This window comes from Formica exsecta, unplaced genomic scaffold, assembly GCF_003651465.1.
Source record: "Formica exsecta isolate Colony F162 unplaced genomic scaffold, ASM365146v1 scaffold127, whole genome shotgun sequence".
Taxonomy (NCBI): domain Eukaryota; kingdom Metazoa; phylum Arthropoda; class Insecta; order Hymenoptera; family Formicidae; genus Formica; species Formica exsecta.
In genome coordinates, this window is record NW_021848602.1 from 11,065 (window position 1) to 29,507 (window position 18,443).

Sequence of the window (18,443 nt, forward strand, 5' to 3'; positions counted from 1 at the left end):
AAACAGTCATTTCGTGAGTTCAATCACGTCATCATAGTCATCCGTTAACTCCCGCTCCTTCACACCACAAATTTCGGCGTGTCAATCGACGTGTGTTCCGGCAGTCTCCATTTCGAACGCGCTTCCGACGGCATAATCGCAAACTCGGTCGAATGCTAGGACAACTGTGCTTCCCTCCGGATCTCGCGATAATCTTGCTCGCTCGTAAGCAACGAACGAAACAATAGGAAAAAGGAAGAGTGTAAGAGAGGACAAAAAAAAATAAAAAAGAGGAGAGTGATATATGTCATATAGCAATTAGTTGTTATATTTAATTCTTGTTCTATTTTAAATTATTGATATTATGTACTGAAATCATAATATATATATTTCCAAAAAATATATAAAAGCATTAAATAGCATTAAAAAGAATTAAAAACATTAAATATTAAAAACATTAAATAAACATTAAATATACTTACTATATAATTTAATATACTTTATCTCATCAAAAATGAAAGTATTACTAAAAGCATATTAATAATTAATAAATGATAGTTAGATTTTTTATCTTAGACTTTTTTCAGCAAAAATATCAATATTTTATAAAAATTATAATAAAAGAAATGATTGTAAAATAGACTCAAAAAAATGCTATGATGCTTTGTTGTTCTATAGTTTAGCAACAATATTTACCATAGAAATGTTTATATTCTTGATTTTTGGAGTTAAATAATAACGGCTCACTGTAGTTAAAAAAATTAAAAGACATTATAATTAATTCATCTGGTTTCTGATATAACGGTATTATATTTTCGTCAGGAAAGTAGATTTTGGTTAACTGATCCACACAAAAGCCATTCCCACATTCTGTAGAATTCGGTGGATTAAACTGAAATGTTTACGAAACTAAATTAATAATCTTTTATAAACATAATATATATAATGTACTTATGTATTAAAAATAATTAATATATAATTATAAATAATTATTATCTAATTATATATAAAAAAGTAATTATATATATGAAAAAATACACTCTTTATTTTGGTAGCACTGTGTAGATATATTTTACAGAGTGCAAGTACTCTAACAATAAGTCAATAGCATTTTAAATTCAGAAAGGATAACTTTTAATTTTTGCGATATATTTAAGAAGAAAATATTATAAAAATAAAATAGAGAGAGAGAAAGAGAAAAGAGAGATAATCTAATCAGTATTCATTCGAAAAAAGTTCTGGATGTTAACATCAAGTCCGCTTATTGTAAAGCATGCAAAGTTTGGGGCAAAAAACAAGATACTAAAGAGTACAATGAGTGGAAAATTGAACACGAACAAGTCTGCCACATGAATCATCACGGTTCATCTGGCAAAATGGAAGTGGACGCCATCAAAGAGATGTTTCAGAGATCCGAAAACCTGTATGAAGTTAAATATACGGACTACATTGGCGATGGCGATTCAAAAACCTATAAAGGTATCATTGATTCTAAACCGTATGGAGATAATGTGATTATAAATAAAAAGGAATGCATCGGACACGTGCAAAAACGAATGGGCGCGCGACTCCGAAAATGTAAAAAAGAAAATAAAGGTATTGGTGGCCAAAACAAGTTAACTGCGAAGATGATTGACAAGCTCAGCGTATATTACGGTCTTGCAATTCGTCGAAATTATGATTCGGTGGAAAAAATGCAAGACGCCATCTGGGCTACATTCCATCATTACAGTTCGACAACAAAAGATCCGCAACACCAACTTTATCCCGAAGGCTTCGAATCGTGGTGTGAGTGGCAACAGGCAAAAGCCAACGGCACTTTAAACAGGTACGAGCAAAGTTTCAAAACCTTATCTGAAGAGGTTTTGAATGCGATTCACCCTATCTATAAAGACCTGTCTAATGAAACGTTGCTAAAACGTTGTCTCGGCGGGTTTACCCAAAATAATAACGAAAGTTATAATAATTTAATTTGGAGAATAGCCTCAAAAATTACGAACAGCAGTGCTCGCATCGTTGAAACAGCCACATATATAGCATTTTGTCTATTCAACGAAGGAGCCACATCTTTATTAAAAATAATGAACACAATGGGGATAAAAACTGGGCGAATGCAGCGCAATTCACAGCTTCAAGTGACACTCGCCGATTCAGCCAAGCAGACATTCGCGCGCAACACGCGACTCGGGAGGCCAGAATTCATCGCCGACTTGCCAAAAGTCAATTGAAGGACGAAAATTTGGCTAAGGAGGATTCACTTTATGGGCCTGGAATAGATGATTTCATTCAAGTTGAAAAAAATCAGTTTTATTGTAGTGTAAACCTGTTGTAAAACTTTAAAAGCTTTTTTCTCGAAACCATGTTTTCAAAATCGGTACCGGCCGAAACTCGAAAACGGCTCAACCGATTTAATAGCGGTTTAGACCTACCGCAAGTATATAAAATTTTGTAGTCCCTATCAGATGCTTTTTGCAATTTTTTAATTATTTCTGTTTTTTTTCTTTAAACAAAATGAAAATTTTGACCAAAAATCGATATCTTAAGTTTGAAAGTCCGCCATTCTGTTAAAAATCAAAATTTTAGAAATCCCATCCGATAGGGATTACAAAACATCATAAATTTTAAGACCCTTTTTGATTTCTTTGTTTCAGATAAACCAGCTCGGAGATCCCGACGGTACCGCAAAACCCTACAAGACATGCAAGGCCTAGGGCGAGGGGCTGTAGGAAAAGTACTTTCCATACAAATAATAAACAAAAATCAGAAAATGCAATCTAAAATGTGTACTTTTATTTGTGAAAAAACCGATCCTCGTAGCTTTTATATTCTCGCCGAAAAAAAATCATGAAATATGCTATTTTTTTGTCCGAGAAAGGTATATGCCCCCTTAAAATTTCCTCTCGTTTATGTCCCCACTTCGGCATGGTGATAGGCCTTTTGGTTGCGTGTAGAGTCATTCGTTCAAGGGTATACTGGGGATATTGAGCGTGACCAAAACAAAGAGAGACTCCCCAAATCAAGGTATTAGCTGAAAGCTGCATAATGCAGAGGGCGCTGCGTCACAAATAGTACCTCTCGGACACCCTCCAGGAGTATTAGCCAATTCTCGGGCATTCGCGGTTCCACCCAGATGAAATCGCGCGACAGCGCTTCCAAAATCTACACAAAGAAAAATCAATTCTCGAAATTCAAAGAAAGCACTCAAAGCATAAATTTCTTAGGAATCGAACGACCGGAAGACACGGCAAATGCGCGGTCAATCTTTGCAGTAAAAACCTGTGTCAGATATAGTGGCACTTGTCAAACGTCACTACGAAAAGTAATTTGTGAAGAAGATGGTGGCGAAGGCTTAGACCCAAGTTTAAAAAAACCTTACTCTCAAATACGAATATAAAAACTTCAAAGGCGAGCGGTGATGGCCAGGCGGGTGACCAATCCTATGCTCAGACATGAGGATATTATTAGGATAGCGCTAGTATTAGAAGGATATCTTGATAAATAACTAGATCTTAACGAAGATGGTTATGATCAAGATTATGATCAAGAAATTAATCAAAAAGCGCATCCTCAATATTCCTAAGAGCACTCCCACTTTTGTCGGAGTACGGAAAAAAAACAGTGCAATTATTTTAAACTGTACCAATAAATATTCGATAGATAGGCTCAAAATCCTTTCTTCTAAATATCAAATCAATAACATTGCCCTCCGTGTATTATGTACCGATGAACCACCTAGGCGTTATCAAGTAGTAGTGTACGTGATGGAACCAGACATGTCAGCGAAGGAAGCTGTAAAGCTCCGCAAAAATAAAACATGGCTCTGGCAACCATAGAATGGATTTTGAATCGGAAAAGCAAACATAGGGAAGCTATGTGTATCCACTTTGCCCTCTTGATAGGTGATCCTTCCCTAGAGGCTCTCAAAGCCTGCAATTTTAAACCCTTCTCTGGGACGACTTGAACAGTTGTCAGATTGATCGATAGAAACACAAAGAGGAGTAAGGAAAAGTTAATGTGACGAAGGAGCAGGATAAATCGGCCTAATTCATGACAGACCTACCTACATCACAACAAAGGTGCCGCGATAACCTTAACCAAAGATATGGCTGCGATGCAAATAGAAATAGTACTTATCCAGGAGTCATGGCTCCTAAACAATGTTATTAAAGATCTGGGTGTGAATGTGATGTCGTCTACAAAGCAAACACCTAAATAAAAGCTTAACGTGGACTATAGATATATAGGATAGACCGGCCCCTGCCGTGAGAAGCAGTGTAAAAACATATAAAGGACAACAATTTCCATAATGTTATTTTTGTCCTTGCTTAAGTAAGAGTAGTAGAGATAAATGCGAATGAGGGGAATACATGTGCATGCTTGTTTTGTCTTCACCTTCTCCTACCAGTCCCCATTATACATCAAAAGAAAGAGACATAATGTGACTATTCTGTCCGTCATATGTTTCCACATTGCCTCTTACGGCACGGACCGGTCTATTCTAAATGTCTATAGCATGAACAATATAGTACCTTACGTTGTGCCACCGATGGTCGGGATCTATCGATTGGTAATTCTAATTTAAAGTTTTCTAGCTTTCCTATTCCTTTAAAAATCTTCTCATCTTCATATCTTATTTCGCTACTATTTATCGTCGCTTCTAATCCTATCCGCAAAATCGCTAATTCTTTTGCTGTTTCATATCCCATTATTTTTTTACCCTTACCCTTCATTCAACAAAAGTCGCTTGCGTTTTCCTGTCCCCGATTTCGAGGTTACATTTGAATTCCCCTAACTTAAATTCAAGCGCCTTATTTTGCCTATACGCGTAAATTTTCTCTTAAGTTAGAATTTCTTAGGATGGAAGTGCGGGAGAAGAGGCACAGTCCCTTCCGATCATGCATTCAATATTTTAATATTTTTCACACCGTGGATATTTAATATGTCCGTGAATAACTTTTCGATCAACAAGAAAGTTAGTACGACGTACACAAACTTCACTGTTCTTAATATCAATTAATAATCCTTAAGAAAAAGCATTAAAATTGTCAAACTTTAATTTGTTATATCTCCTAAACCAATGCCGTCCTCCACTTAATTTTTACGGAGAATATTCACAAGGAAAGATATGAGTATCTATCTCCGATTTTGATGAGCTTTGAATATGTTGTTGTCTAAATCAAAATAATAGACACGTACATTTTATATGTGCCCATATAACCATTAAAGGGGTCGGCACGATTACGATAACTACGTCCTCCTATTTGAAAGGTCGTTTCTGAAAGCATTTTTGAAGAGAAACACGAGAAAAATAGTAAAAAAATTTCCCGACCAATAGTTTTCGAGATATATCACTTTAAAGTATTGGACATGATAATAAAACGTTACAAAACAGACCCAATGACCTTGACCTTGACATATGTTGTGAAGAGCACCGTCGCGAGTATCTTCCATGTGTACCTTAGAATCGTATGTACTACCAATGTCTTGCGTTGTTTACGTTTTTGAACACAAAAACCAAATTTTCGTTTCGAATCTAACCCAATCCATCTCCCACCCACACAACAATTATGGGGTGAACCTCGCTTCGCGTTGTAAAGTATATGCATGGACGCAGTGGGTTCCGCCCCCCCTACGGGGGGGCTCCACTTCCCAAAGATATAACCTAACCCAAACCTATTTCTGATTTAAAACTAAAATCTGATTTGGGTTACATTATATAACCCAAACCTAATTTTCGTTTTGAATTAAACTTTAACTTTAAATATCTCAAAAATTATAAGAGACCGCCGATTAAGTTATAAGGACAAGTTACTCAGGATCATGATCTTGACAACATATGTCAAGGTCAACATCGTTGGATCCGTTTTTATAAAGTTTTATTATCATGTCCAATACTTTAAAGTGATATATCTCGAAAACTATTGGTCGGAAATTTTTTTTACTATTTTTCCCGTGTTCCTCGTCAAAAATGTCTTCAGAAACGACCTTTCAAATAGGGGGCCAAAGTTATCGTAATCACCCCATAAATCTGCTAAATGCATGCGGTATGCACACATTTCATAGACATGATTATCAAATTTCTAGAAAAAATATAAAAATTTCGTGACGCATGAGAAACAGGAAATTTTATAAAGATATCTTTGTTTAAGAAATTCACTATATATCATGTCTGTGCATGACAAACGGCAACAAGGAAATGACTAGGAAAAATTTTTATTGATAATGAAATTCGGCATGGGGTCGTAAGGCCAAAACATCCTCAGCGACGCTTTTGCTGTATAGTGTCTTTCCGACCTTCCAGAAGCGCGCTTCAGTGTGGCACTGAACGTAACTGTTTGAGAAGTAAGATATCACAGATACTTATTTTATATAAAAGAGAACGCACATATGTAAGTTTCGATCTTTTTCACACTTATACTTTTGTTCGTAATTATTTTTTAATATTTCTATTTTTATATATAATTGTAAAATATTCAACAATTTTATCGTAGCTAAAATTTTGTTTTTTAAAAACTTTTAGATAGCTTAATCAGTTCCTATATATACGATAATTTACCGATACACTTACGTATAAAATTTTATGTATATATAAGATAAAACTTCGATATTTTGTATAAAATTGTAATCTTTCTTATAATAATTATTTATTACGATTCGAGATGTAATAATTATTTATTATGATTGTTACTATCAATTGCTATCAAATGGTAATTAATTTCTTGCAAAAACATCCATACGCGTTCTTTCTGTCGACAGGATCTTTAATTGTGATATATCGACATGAAGGAATCCAAGGAACAGAACAATACTAATAACAAAATGGAAAAGCGATCTATAAGATGGGCCCTTGTCCTTTTTTACGTTTATCTTCATGTTCTTGGTATTATCGGAATGTATTTTTTATTTACCAGAGCGAAATGGATGACGGTATTTTACTGTGAGTATATCGCATATTTACTATATAGAACTACGATCGAAAAATCGTGTATAAATAGAATTAGTTGATTTTCTATTCTAGATCATTTTATTTTGGAATTATATTGTAATAAGAATCTTATTGTGTACAAAAAGAATATTTGTATTGTTAGTTAGCGATTATTGCAATGTCCAATACTTTAAAGTGATATATCTCGAAAATTATTGTTCGGAAATTTTTTTTACTATTTTTCCCGTGTTCCTCGTCAGAAATGTCTTCAGAAACGACCTTTCACAAATAAGGGGCCGTAATTATCGTAATCACCCCAAAGGGTCAACTACCCTTTTAAAAAAAATAGGTTTCTATGTTTCTGAGCAAATTCCATCAAAAGGGTAAAATATATAAAAAAAGTTTTATGGTTTTTAATGTACTTTATAACAATGTAATCAGATTTTTTGAAAATGTTATATTTTTCAAAATTCGACGATGAAATGTAGAGGATGATGAAATGTCGGACGATGAAATGTCACGGACGATGAAATGTCGCGGACGGTGAAATGTCGGACGATGAAATGTCACAGACGATGAAATGTCGCGAACGATGAAATGTCGGACGATGAAATGTCGCGGATAACGAAATATCGGACGGTCAAGAAGCGACAGTGAAGTGTCTTACGAACAAGTGGTAAAGTGAAGTGTACATAAACCGCTGTAAATACCTTTATATTATTATACGCGCTCTGTATCTATCATAGCGCTCACTGCTTAAATATTTAGAATAGGACAAGAGCTCGAAACGTGTTGACCTTGACATATGTTGTCAAGGTTATCACCCTGAGTAAGCATCAAAAAATTTTAGCCGTCGCTCATTGTTTATTAAAAAGTTATAAACAAAAAGCTGTTTCGAATTATACAAGTTATTATAATTTTCTTAGCAAATTGATTTATTTACATGCAAAATGATAAATTGAATACGTGGGCGAGGAAGGAACTCTGCCCTTTCCCCCTGCACCCCTTCCCCAAAAAAAACCTAACCTAACCACAACTCTTTTCCGAGAGAGATATTTTCCGCCCGTTTATATTATCACGTTTCAAGAAATGTAAATGCATTGTGAAAATGTTTTGAATATTGAAATAAACAATTTATTGAATAAGAAGTACATAATTAATTCTTCGTATATCTTTTATTTAGAAATTTCCACGAAAGATCGTTATACTATTGTCATGTAGTAAATATTTTCCTCTTACTTGTGAATTTGTGTTATGGAAATATCAGATACACAGCCTCTATTGTGAATTCACAATCTTAACGTTACTACACGAATTTCTTCGTTTGACATTCAATATTGAAAATCTGATCAATTATATAGCAGAACTGCCAGATCGTGGGATGTGGAAGTCCCACCACTTACCGCGGGACTTACTAAATAGACATAGTCACAGCGTATACGTGTAAGTTCGTGCGTGGGGGCAGGTTACGAACAGCGCTGAGCGATCACGAAAACGCTCGCCGCTCGCACATGTTCGGCCGTCGAAATTTCCTATTCGCTTGTAATATATGCATTTCCACGCAATATAATAGAATAAATGCAAATAGAATAAATATATGATTGGAATAAAAATAGAATATTTATATTATATATAATAGAATAAATAAAATTTATCTTCCATTCTTTTATGTAAGAGAAATAACTTGATAATAAAATAATAAATATAAAAACTCAACAATAATTATATTTTTAAAAAAATAGCGGCAAATTGCGGATGTACGTGCATATATGTACGTACAATTACAAATCTCGTGTAACATCTACATGTATAATTACAAATCTTGAAAGTTCTTAAGACTAGAATAAAAAATAATAAACATATTTTGAAAAATTCTTAATATTAAACGTTTCGATCCTCGACTGGACCTTTTTCAATAAAAAGAAAATAAAAGAACGAGAAAAGGTTCTTGTTAAGACTATTGTTAAAATGCATTTTAACAGTCAACGTAAATTAAAAACAAAGACAAAAAGCTCTATATTAATCATCGATTGATGTGATAATCGATTGATATTATATGATAATATTATTGTTGCATCTCGTTTTCATCGCCGTGTGAATGCAATGTTAAGTTGCTTTTTCGCTCAAGTATTGATTTTTTATATACATTTTTTGTCGTCTTGAGAGTTAGATGTTCACGTGTCACTGCCATAGTGCGAGCAGTTTTATCATTAACTCTTAAAGCGTATTTTATAACGCAAATTGAAGTTAATGTTTCAATGGACATATTATTTCTTTTTCTTGTTTTTGCATCTGGAATAATGGAAAATACGCGTTCAGTTTCAGCGTTTGAGTGACGAAGAGTTCTTACAATGTTTAAAAGCGATCGTAATTTTGGAAAACGAATATTTTCTTCGTTCGTAAAATATAAACCGATTTAACAAATGACTAACATTGACAAAGACGAATATTTTAGAAAAATAGAGGACATGCTCAAGGACTCTCTGACGTACAATATCATTAAAAAAGATCCGACCAAAAAACTCTCTACTTGTTTACGAGATATGTTATCCAGATGGTGGTTCGTTATTTATTTATTTAATTCAGTTATATATGCGTTTATATTAATATACAGATATGTTGTTTTTTGTTTTTGTGATGAGCGTTAGTGTTTTTATGCAAATATTTTATTATCTGCTTTTATATATTATGTTATATATTATTGTTATATGTTATATATTATTATATATTATTTTATATATTTTGTGACGTGACGTTTTTGGGATGTCCGTCACAAGGGTCGAATGACCCGATCGGGGGCGGTTTTTCGGGGGCCTACGTCCTCTCTATGTAGGGAGAAAGCGGCCCAATCGTCGGATCAACGAGATCCGACTTTTGGTAGTAATATTTATCGAAACTGTAAGCTCGAAATGAGCCCGCGAAATGGTTGTCGGCGTGAGGTCGAGCGCCGGGATCCCATCCGGCAGAGAGGAAGGAAGAAGGAAGAGGAGCGGCCGAGAGCGGGAGTCCGAGACTTTCAAGGAGCGAGAGACGTCAGGTCGTAGTTTTTTTATTAACTACACTGCCGATAATTTTGTATTATTACGACAGGAACAGAGGCGAAGGGCCGGAAGGACCCGGCCGAAGGAACGGCCACCCCACCTGCGCGAAGCGAGGGAATCCCAAGGACGGAGCGGCGAGAGGACTCTCGACCATGGACCTATTCTACAAGATAGGAAAGAGAGCCGATCGGACGCTGCCGGAATTCCGCATCTGTCAGTCAAGCAGCCATCGAATTTAGAAATTTCGGGGCGGTGAGCCCACCGATACGGCCGTGACGACCACGAGGATCGCAAGGATCGCAGGGCGGCCCTGCGTAATGCGAAAGTGCGCAAGTGGCGCGATAGCGATTTATCGCGCCGGCGTGTCTCCTACAGGACTCTCGCTCGGCACTGTTCGGCGAGCTTTCCGGAAGGACGCAAAATATCGGAATTTTCACGCTCGCGGGATCGATATTCCGGATCACGCAAAGTATTGCGTCATACGACTCGTACACCACAGTCGTCACCGATAGTTGCGGGATATCGAGACCGATATTCGAGATACGCGCCGAAGGTGTGCCGTGGGCACCGAGAACCGCCCGCCGAACAAATAATTATTATTTATATATAATTAAAAAGAGAAATTACGGTTACAATTTGTATATGTATATGTGTGCGTACCTACTGGATACGTTTGTATGTATACATGATTACATTTGCGTATGCTTCGGGACATTGCTTCTCGATGTCTCGTTTTAATTCTGTATATACACGTTATTGTTTTCCGACATGTCATCGAGATTAGTTTATCTTGACACATACATTGTTAATTACCACCCGACACATGGAACATTCTGTTTTTGTGAACTATTTTATACTGCTAATTATAAGTGATCCTTTTTTCGATTGTAATTTGTATTAAGGTCTCTCTTGTCAATGTTTGTTTTGGCTCCATCTATTGCCTTTCTAAGCATCAAAAAATCTTTCTTACTTCCCGGCCTTCCAACTGTGGAGCGTAACTGATTGAAGATGCGTATGTTACGACGGAAGTTAAGCCGTATAATTTTATATGTGACATGAGGAACTACAAATTTATTTATTTTCTTTATTTATTTATTCCCACCAATTTTATTTATATGACCGTCTTCAACTTATTTATATATTTATTTCTTTCGTGGAATTTGTACCGTACTTGTTAAAATTGCATTGAAGATGGCCCGAAGACTGGGACCGAAACGTACACTTTGTGCTTTTTATTAACATTTAGAATAAATTACTTTTGCGCCCCAATTACTGCGCGTAGCTCGTATTGCCCTATGCTTTATTTATTTATATTTATATTTATAAATCGATTTGTTTCCATATATCATCGAAGGATAAGTCGAAGACCAGTCGACTTTTGTAGGTAGATCAACTTCATATAAAGATTTCCATTCATTTCGCACTTCATCTTCATCGACTAATTTTTCTAATCTGTGATTAACCTGCAGTACTTTAAGAACCATTGATTACATTCAAACAATGCAGTTTTGTTATCGAACACAGCAACACAATGTAAACAGTTATCGTCGATTTCAAAGCCTAAACCATGCGTGATAAATATTCGAACAAAGGTCCCCTAGAAGACCAAGAATTTTAAACAACAATTAAAAGATACTCGAACCGTGAGAAGGCTCAAAATCTAAACAGTGCGCATGCAAGAAACTAATAAATATATCAAATAATATTTTTTCTTGGAAGTCCTCTAATAAAAAAGCGTTACGGGAAGAGTCTCGAATAAAGGCCCTTCTAAGAACTAGAGTGTTATCTTATTGATGTAACTATGATCCGCGACTGAAACTCGCGACATTCGACACGACGTGCTCGCCTGCTAGACAACCTTTGCGCGTTATCTGTTTGAGATAAAACTCAAGTGAACAATAAAACTGTCAACTTCTTCTTGGAACCTTCTCCTTTGCGAGTCGATAAGCTTGATTAGCCAGGATCTTGAACACTGTCAAGATTGGCATTCATCCTTAAATACATACCCTTGTCCCCCTAGTTCTTCCTTTGATTATCCACTTCCTTCTTATTCCCCCGTCTTTTCCCCTAGCATTCCCACTCACCTGCTCTCGAACCTCAACCCTCGAGAATTCCCACTCCCTGTTCTTTTCCTTTAGCCGTCCCCATCGAGGTTTTTTGGATGAAGTTCCCTTCCCCCTCCACCGTGCAATTCCAAGACCTTTAATAATCCTTCTCTCTACCGTCCAACTTTCACACATTTATTTCATGTAATTTTTCTAAAACTATTTATTGTAAATTTCCAACCGGAATTTAAATTTTAGTTTCCCCACTTAATTCCGGTTGATGTCCTCCGTATTTATGTAACACCCGCGAGAACACAATTTTCATCCACACACACATTCACACACAAACGTATTAGATCTTAAGCAAGTTATTTTACAATAACAGTCTATTAAAATGAATCAGATGATTCATTATTAAATTGTATCTTTTAAAATTATTCGTTTTATTTCTTTGAATAAATGTAAAGTTAGATTTTAAAATTCGAGCAATTTATTAACCCGACCTCCTTCCTGTTAACCGAAATCGCACAAGGTCCCGTCCCGGGTAATAGGGATTCAGTTCCTTTACCAGAAAAGGGACCGCCGAGCGAACGGCCTTTCGATAGAGTAAGAGCGACCCTTCCGGTCGTTGACCTATCTCAGGCCCTGATCTGTTCGTTCGACTCTAGGAGATGCATCGTCTAGCGTTTGTCTAGAGGTAAGTAGGTTACGCCCTCCCGCTGACTCTTCCTTTATTTGAGTCTGGACGTAACACAAGCAATTTTCTCGAATAAGATCGACGTCTATTTTTAAAAAAATTTTCTGATTTATTTGCTCTTGCAAATATTCTTGGCATTCAAAACCAAAATCTGTTTCCTCTAAAGAAAGATGATTGACACGATCAGAGAAGTTCACGGTTCTAGCAATGACCAAACACTTCGGGTTTTAATAAAGCAAGCTTTATTAAATTTTCTAAGGAACCAAAGTTGCAATTCTATTGACAAAGGCTGCAACTCGTGAATAATAGATCTGCTTGTTTGAAACTTTGCATTGTATTTATTGAAGAAATCAAGTGCAAATTCAAGAAAGAAGAAATAAGCTTTCGTTGAAGGATTTTGAAAAATGGAAAGTAAATTATATATATATCTGCAGAACAAACGTTCTCAGATACCTGTTCCATCAAAAAGTTGCCTAATGTGTCCCATATTTGCAAGATTCTCTGAATGCACTTGTGACGCGTTAACCAATGTGTTTCTGCATACTTCAAAATACTCAAAGATTTATTTTCGATGCACATCTCGGAAAATAGCTGTTTTTTTTATAAAGGTGGAAATGCCTTTAATAAAATGCTCATAGTTTTGAGGAATTATTTCGCAGGCCGCTATTATTGCTAATGTTGAAAAGTGGCACACACATGGAAGTGTTACAAAATTTGGACTCTTTTCTATCAATTTTGTTTAAAAAAAGGAAGTTTTGCCTATCGTTATAGAGGCATTATTGCAATTAAAACCAACGATCAATTAAAGAGAAATATTTGTTATCAACAATTCGCTTTCAAACGATTAAAAGATCTTATTGAAAGAACAATCCGTCGCATTCAAGTGAATCATTTGTAATAATTCACATCTAGCATCTAACATTTTCAATAATTCCAGATGCGAAAAAGAGAAAAAGAAATAATATGACCATTGAGACATTAAATTCAATTTGCGTTATAAAATATATAAAATACGCTTTAAGAGCTAATGATAAAACTGCTCGCACTATGGCAGTGACACGTGAATATCTAATTCACGACAGAAAATTTATATAAAAAATCACTACCTGAGCGAAAAAACAACTTAAGATTGCATTCATACAACGATGAAGAAGAAATGCAATGATAATATTATCATATAATATTACCACATCAATTGATGATTGATATAGAGCTTTTTATCTTTATTTTTAATTTACGTTAGCTGTTGAAATGCGTTTCAATAATAATTTTAACAAGAACCTTTTCTTGTTCTTTCAATTTATTCTTACTGAAAAGGATCCAGAGCGAAACGTTTAATATTAAGGATTTCTTGAAATATGTTTATTATTTTTTATTCTAGTCTCAAGAACTTTCGAGATTTGTAATTTAGAGATATGTACGTACATCCGTAATTTGCTTCTTAAGCCTTTTTGTATTTTTGTATTTATTATATTTTATATTTTATATTTTTGATGTTTTTTCATCTTCCCAATACCTCATATTCTGTCAATTTACAGAACCGTTTAATTCAAATGTTGCTTCGTCAGAAAAACAGATCCAGTTGAAAAACTGACGATTATCAGCAGGTCGTGTCATCATTGTGTCGCAAAATTCCACTTTTCTGTCATAATCGTCTTCGGATAGCTCCTGGACTAGATGTATTTTGTAAGGATGATAGTGATGCTTCTTCAAAATTCGATGGACTGATGTTGTGCTAATATCATTTTCTTGAGCTGCTCTCGAGACCGATGTATGGGGATTATCGTATACAGTTAGCAGAACATCTAAACCTTTTTTGTCATTACTAGCATTTTTGGGTCTTCCAGATCGAGGCGCATCTTTAATTACACCGGTTCTTTGGAAACGACCAACAGTTCTTTCAACAGTTGACTTTGAAATTGGTTCACGGTCAGGATATATGGAATAAATCCGCTACTTCTCGATAGGACCTTATTACCCCCCCCCCACACACACAAACACACGCGCGCACGCGCACGCACACGCACACGCATGCGCAAGCGCAAGCGCACACGCACGCACACACGCACACGCACACACACACACACACTCAGGAACGCGCGTGTCCGCGTAAAGCCCTATCTTTCTTTTGTTGTCGCCATGGGCCCTCGCTATCGCAAAATATCAATAGAAATGTTCAAATAATCATAACTCTGCGAAAAAAAATTGTAGAGACCTCGGCGACCTCGCGTTGTTTTCGTCTCGGAAAGCCCTTTCGAACGAGCCCTCACTCAACTCCACATGCCATTTAAGATTTTTTGGCTCCCCCCTCCCCCCGTCCTCCGCAGTTGTATAAGTGGGTGATTTTGTGGTTAAATAATAGACTTTGTGATCCCATTGTATCCCTATAAATTTCAATCCTATATTTCAAACCATTCAAAAATTATTTAGGTGGCCAGGAACTTTTGGTAGGCACTGTATAATATGTATTAAATCTATCTCAAAATATGATTCCCTAATATCCCCGTTTTTCATTTAAAAATATAATTATTGTTAACTTTTTATATTTATTATTTTATTGTCAAGTTATTTCTTTTACATAAAAGAATGGAAGATAAATTTTATTTATTCTATTATATATATCGCTCAGCGCTGTTCGTAGCCTGCCCCCACGCACGAATTTATACGTACACGCTATGTTGTAGCGGCTACGTCTGTGTAAGTTCTGCGATAAATGATGGGAGTTCCCATTTCCCACGATCTGGCAGTTCCGTTACACAGGCCTGCAAATTTACGGTGTTAATAGCTGTTTGAGATTTATAGTTGGTTTCCTACGTAATTTTGTGCGCTGAACACGAATCTAACCGCAAAAATTGCTTGTCATGTCAGATTTTTTAGATAAATAGAGTATGAATGAAGATTTATTGTTCCCTCAGGGTTACAAAACTTTAGAAAAACTTTACAAAAACCTTAACATATACTTTATCAAATCTTACAGGAAAACTTAATTCTAAACCATACAATTTATCGCACATTTAGCCTAACTTAATTCCTAGCATCCTATCAACTAAAAACCCTATAAACTACCCTGTCCTATCTCGCCAACGCCGTGCACACACACACACACCCCTCCCCTCTTACCTAACTCTCGCGCCTAAGCTATTGGGATCTCCGTTTCCGCTGCTCTTGTTCCGCGCACTTTCACTCTCCCTCTCTTTTTCTCTCTCTTTCTCCCTCTCTCTCTCTCTCTCTCTCACACACACACAATCCGTCATTCGCTCCCCTATTCACTCCCTCTCTTACTCATTCATTTCCACACATTTTCACCTTCCATCCTCATTCATACTCATTCTCTCCTTCTTTCCTTCTCCCACCTACCCCTTCCCTCCTTCCTCCTCTTCTTCCCTCTTACATCTTACCAGTTCTAATTTCCTTAGCCACCCTCCCCTCCTACCCTCCTCCTCCAGTACTTTCTCCACCATTTCCTGCCAGCCCTTTCCCTCCCCCCATCTTAAGCACTCATCCCATACATGCTCCCAGGTCTCCCTTTCCCTTCCACATATTCTACATTTCCTTTCCTCCTCTTCGCTCCAATACCAATTGTCCCTCATTTCGTTTCCCATTCTAAACCTTGCTACCCTCTGCCACCTACTTTCTCCCTATCCCCTTTTCAGATATCCCGGTATTCCCTCCCCCTTAATCCACCCGTACCATTTGTTAAACTTAGACTCCCTTATTTTCTTCCATCTTTCTTTTTTCTCCATTTTCCTATCCCTTCTCAAGACTTCCTCGAAATCTATTCCTCCCTCCTCCATTCTCCTCTTCGCTTCCTCCACTCCCATCCTTCTCTCCTCAAAGAAACTCTTCCTTTCCCACTCCCATTTTGATAGACTGTCTCCTCTTCCTGTCCTTCCCCTCACCTCCTTCCAACACTTCTTGGCTACGCTACTCCCTCTGCCTTCCTCTAATCTTTTCTCGAAACCCCACGCCCTTCTTCCCGCTTTTTCCCTTAACTTCCCTCTCTGCCATTCCTCCCTCACCATATACCCCGGCGTGTTCCACTCCACCCCCATTACCCATCTCAAGTACCTTTCCTGCAGCCGCTCTATCTCTTTCCTCTCCCTCCACCCCCATATTTCCACCCCATATCCTACTACCGACCAAACTAAGGCATCGAAGAGCCACAGCCTTTTCCCCCAGTCCCCTCCGAATCTTTTCTTCCCTATACTCCATACCTGTCCCATCACCGCCGCCCCCTTCCTCACCCTTTCTCTTATGTGCGCTTCCTGCCCCCCATTCCTTTGCACCGTATATCCCATGTAGGTAAACTGTTTAACCTCCTCCACCACCTTTTCTTTCCATTTCCATATTTTTTTTTCTCTTCCCCCTCTCTTCCTGAACCTCATCATTTTCGACTTTTCCACATTCAGCTCTAACCCCTTCCTATCCAAATACCCCTCCAGTCTCGCCATCATACACTTCATCCCGCCTTCTTCCTCCGTCATTAGTACCAGGTCATCCGCATACGCTAAGGAATATGTCCTGTCTTCCCCTAGTCTAACCCCTCCCCATCTCCCTCTCCTCAACTCTTCCTCCAAATCCGCCATTAGCAGGTTGAACAGTTGCGGACTCAGGGGCATCCCTGCCTTACTCCCCTCCCTGTCCAAAAACTTTCTCCCACCATCTCCCCCACCCTATTCCTTGTTTCCCTCACTATATCTTCACATCTGACTATCAACCCTTCCCTTACTCCTCTGTCCCTCATTGCTTCTATCAGCTTCCCCCTGTCCACAGAATCAAACGCGGCTCTCAGATCCACGAAAAACGCTACTAATTTCCTACCTGCCTTACTAATTTGCCTATTCACCAAATAATTCAGCGTAAAAATGTTGTCTACTGTTCCCAGCCCTCTTCTGAACCCCGTCTGATTCTGCGGCACTAACCCTCTCTCTTCTACATCCTTCCTTAGTCTGTTTGACAGTATCGACGCGTATATCTTGTACAGCGTCGACGTCAACGTGACTCCCCTGTACTCCTCCACCTTTACACCCTCCTCCTTTTTCACAATCGGCACAATAACCCCCTCGTTCCAATCTCCTATCCATCCCTCCCCTATCCTATCATTACCCTTCCATATCCTATCACAGTTCCTCCAAACCCATTCCTCTACCCCTTCTCCCTCGTATTTCCATACCTCTGATGTAATCCCGTCCATCCCTGCCGCCTTCCCATCCCTTAATCCTTTGAGCACTACCTTTACTTCCTCCCTACTCACTCCTTCCTCTCCCTCCCCATTCAACCCTCTCCTTCTTCCCCTCACAACCCTACCATCCACCCCCCCTAATAAACCTCTAAAGTAGCCGTCCCACTCTTCCATTCTTATTCCTCCATTCACCCTTTTTTTCCTTTTTCTGTCCTTGCCTACCACCTCCCATACTTGCCCCTCCGTTTTTATCTGTTGCATCTCCCTCTCCCACTTTTCATTTTCCTCTCTTTCCTTTGCTTCCAATATCTCCTTGTATCTCACCTTCTCCTCCCTGTACGCCTTCCCTTCCCCTTCCTCCATTTCCTTAACTCCCTCCTTACCCTCCTCTTCCCCTCCTCACATTCCTCATGCCATCCCCTTCCTGCCCTCCCTTGTTCTAATTTACCCCCCTTCTCCAGCATTCCCTGGATCCGTTTTCACATTTCACTCCACTCCTCCTCCACTCCCTTAGCGCTATCCTCCACCTTCCCCAACATTTCCCTAAATTCCTTCCTGCCCTCCATAGACCAAA

General features: G+C 37.7%; 1 protein-coding gene and 1 long non-coding RNA gene across 2 annotated transcripts in view; one reads left to right on the plus strand and one right to left on the minus strand.

Moving 5' to 3' along the window:
- Positions 1-501: 501 nt before the first annotated feature.
- Positions 502-18,443, minus strand: part of LOC115245696 (laccase-like) — a 222,779-nt gene continuing 204,837 nt past the window's right edge. Inside the window, exon 8 of the mRNA XM_029824122.1 lies at positions 502-871. Coding sequence (XP_029679982.1) covers positions 659-871 — 213 coding nt within the window. The 3' untranslated portion in view covers positions 502-658. The remainder of the gene's footprint in view (positions 872-18,443) is intronic.
- On the plus strand, positions 6,194-6,773 carry LOC115245698. Its single transcript, XR_003885583.1, has 2 exons — positions 6,194-6,321; positions 6,736-6,773. It is a non-coding gene; the product is annotated as an uncharacterized LOC115245698 (long non-coding RNA).